Source organism: Fonticula alba, assembly GCF_000388065.1.
Source record: "Fonticula alba strain ATCC 38817 unplaced genomic scaffold supercont2.3, whole genome shotgun sequence".
Lineage (NCBI taxonomy): Eukaryota > Rotosphaerida > Fonticulaceae > Fonticula > Fonticula alba.
In genome coordinates, this window is record NW_009242973.1 from 1,104,925 (window position 1) to 1,106,696 (window position 1,772).

The window sequence follows — 1,772 nt, forward strand, 5'->3', positions numbered from 1 at the left end:
CCCCCCCCCCCCGCAGCGCCCCGACCGCCTGGTCACCTTCGTGGCATACAACTCGCCGATTCTCTTCCGGGCGATTGTCCGCCATCGGAATGCCGAGGCGCGCAAGTGGCTTGCCGGCTTCGTGACGTCCGCCTGCCGGATCAAGCCCGAGCGTGCGTCTGTCTCCCCCTCGCCTCCCCGCGGGCTCCTCCCTCTTCTTTCCTTGCCGCATGCGTCTCCCAGCCGGAAGGGGCCACACAAAAAAAGCACACACACACACACACACACGCACGCGCACGCGCACGCGCACGCGCACGCGCACGCGCACGGCCCTGCCACCGCTAACCCCCTCTCCTCGGCCAGTCCTCCCGATGTTGGCTCCGCTGGTGCTGCTCGTGTGCCGGCAGCTGCCCGTCTCAAGTGACCCTGAGACCGCGCGCGCCTGGCTCGCGGCCCTTGCCATCCTGACGCCGCTGACCCTGCGCGAAGTGTATGTGCCCCGGCTTTCGCCCCGCCCCCCTCCCCCCCCTCCGTCGACAAGCGGCTCCCTTGCCTCCTTTTGCACGCCCTTCCCCCCCCCCCCATCTCCTGCCCGGTCCTCCTTCGATGGGCTTCCGCTCTGACGTGCACTCTTGCTTGCCAGTCTTCGTGAGACGATTCCCACCCGGCAAGCGGCCGAGCTGGCCTGGCGGTGCATCTTCCTGGCCGGGCTGCTGGCACTGGACCTGGTGTTTCCGGGCCCGGCGCCTCCCGGGTCCGGGCCCTTTGCCGGGGTGCCCGAGTCGGTCAAGCTGCGCGGCCTCTACCTGTGCCATCGGCTGGCTCTGTTGTACATTCCGGCCGATACCCGGTCGCACATCCGGAATCCCCTGCCGGAGGCGCTGCTTCCGGCGCGCGACCAGCCCACCCTGCTGGCCGGCGCCGTGGAGGACCTCGAAACGCGACGCCTCTTCCTGCTGTCCCTGCTGGACGTGGAGAAGGACCATCCCATCCTGATGTACCGACAGCTGGAGCGTGCCGGGTCGGTGGCCCTGCGGCTGATCGCCGACTCGATCACCACGCCCTCCTCGTGCGCACATTCACACATGCACACACACATGCACACACACACACACACACACACACACACACACACACACACACACACACACACGCGGCAGCCACCTGCAAGCACGCACACACACACACAGGCACACACATGGGCGTGCATGGGCGCGTCTGTGCATGCGCCTGCCCTCCCTGGCGTCCTCGCCCTTTGGCGCCTCCCCCCCCCCCCCTCTGACCTCCCCTCTGTTTCCCCCTCCCCCCTTGGCAGACCGACCCAGCTTGTTGCAGCCATGAGTCTCCTGCCGCAGCTCATTCGACTGCGCGCGCGCATCGCCCAGCCGGCCCTTGTGCCGCTGGTCCTCCGGCGCACGCCGCGCATTTGGCGCCCGGAGCCGCAGTTTGTTGCCCAGCGTCCGCCGGGCTTTGTCGATCTGGACCCGGTGCAGACTGCCTCCTTGCGACATGTGCACAGCGAGGTGGTCAGCACCATCATGCGGTACGTACACACGCATGCACATGCGCGCGTGCGCACACACACAAACACACACACACATAGATGCACACATGTGCGCGCGCGAATGAAGACACAGGCCTGTTTCTGCTCACGCGCGCGCGCGCGCGCGCGCGAGCGCACGCACCACACCAGCACGCCGGTCCTCACCGGATACCGCCGGGGTCCGCTTGCTGACGCACTTTTTGCCCGATCCCCCTGCTGCTTCCCCTGGGGCATATCCTCCCCCCCCCCC

The 1,772-nt window shown here is 67.9% G+C and overlaps 1 protein-coding gene across 1 annotated transcript in view; it reads left to right on the plus strand.

Annotated features, from left to right (window-relative positions):
- Window positions 1–1,772, plus strand: part of H696_02032 (hypothetical protein) — a 7,356-nt gene that overhangs the window by 640 nt on the left and 4,944 nt on the right. The window contains exons 2-5 of the mRNA XM_009495931.1: window positions 17–152; window positions 343–469; window positions 623–1,048; window positions 1,295–1,522. Coding sequence (XP_009494206.1) covers window positions 17–152; window positions 343–469; window positions 623–1,048; window positions 1,295–1,522 — 917 coding nt within the window. The remainder of the gene's footprint in view (window positions 1–16; window positions 153–342; window positions 470–622; window positions 1,049–1,294; window positions 1,523–1,772) is intronic.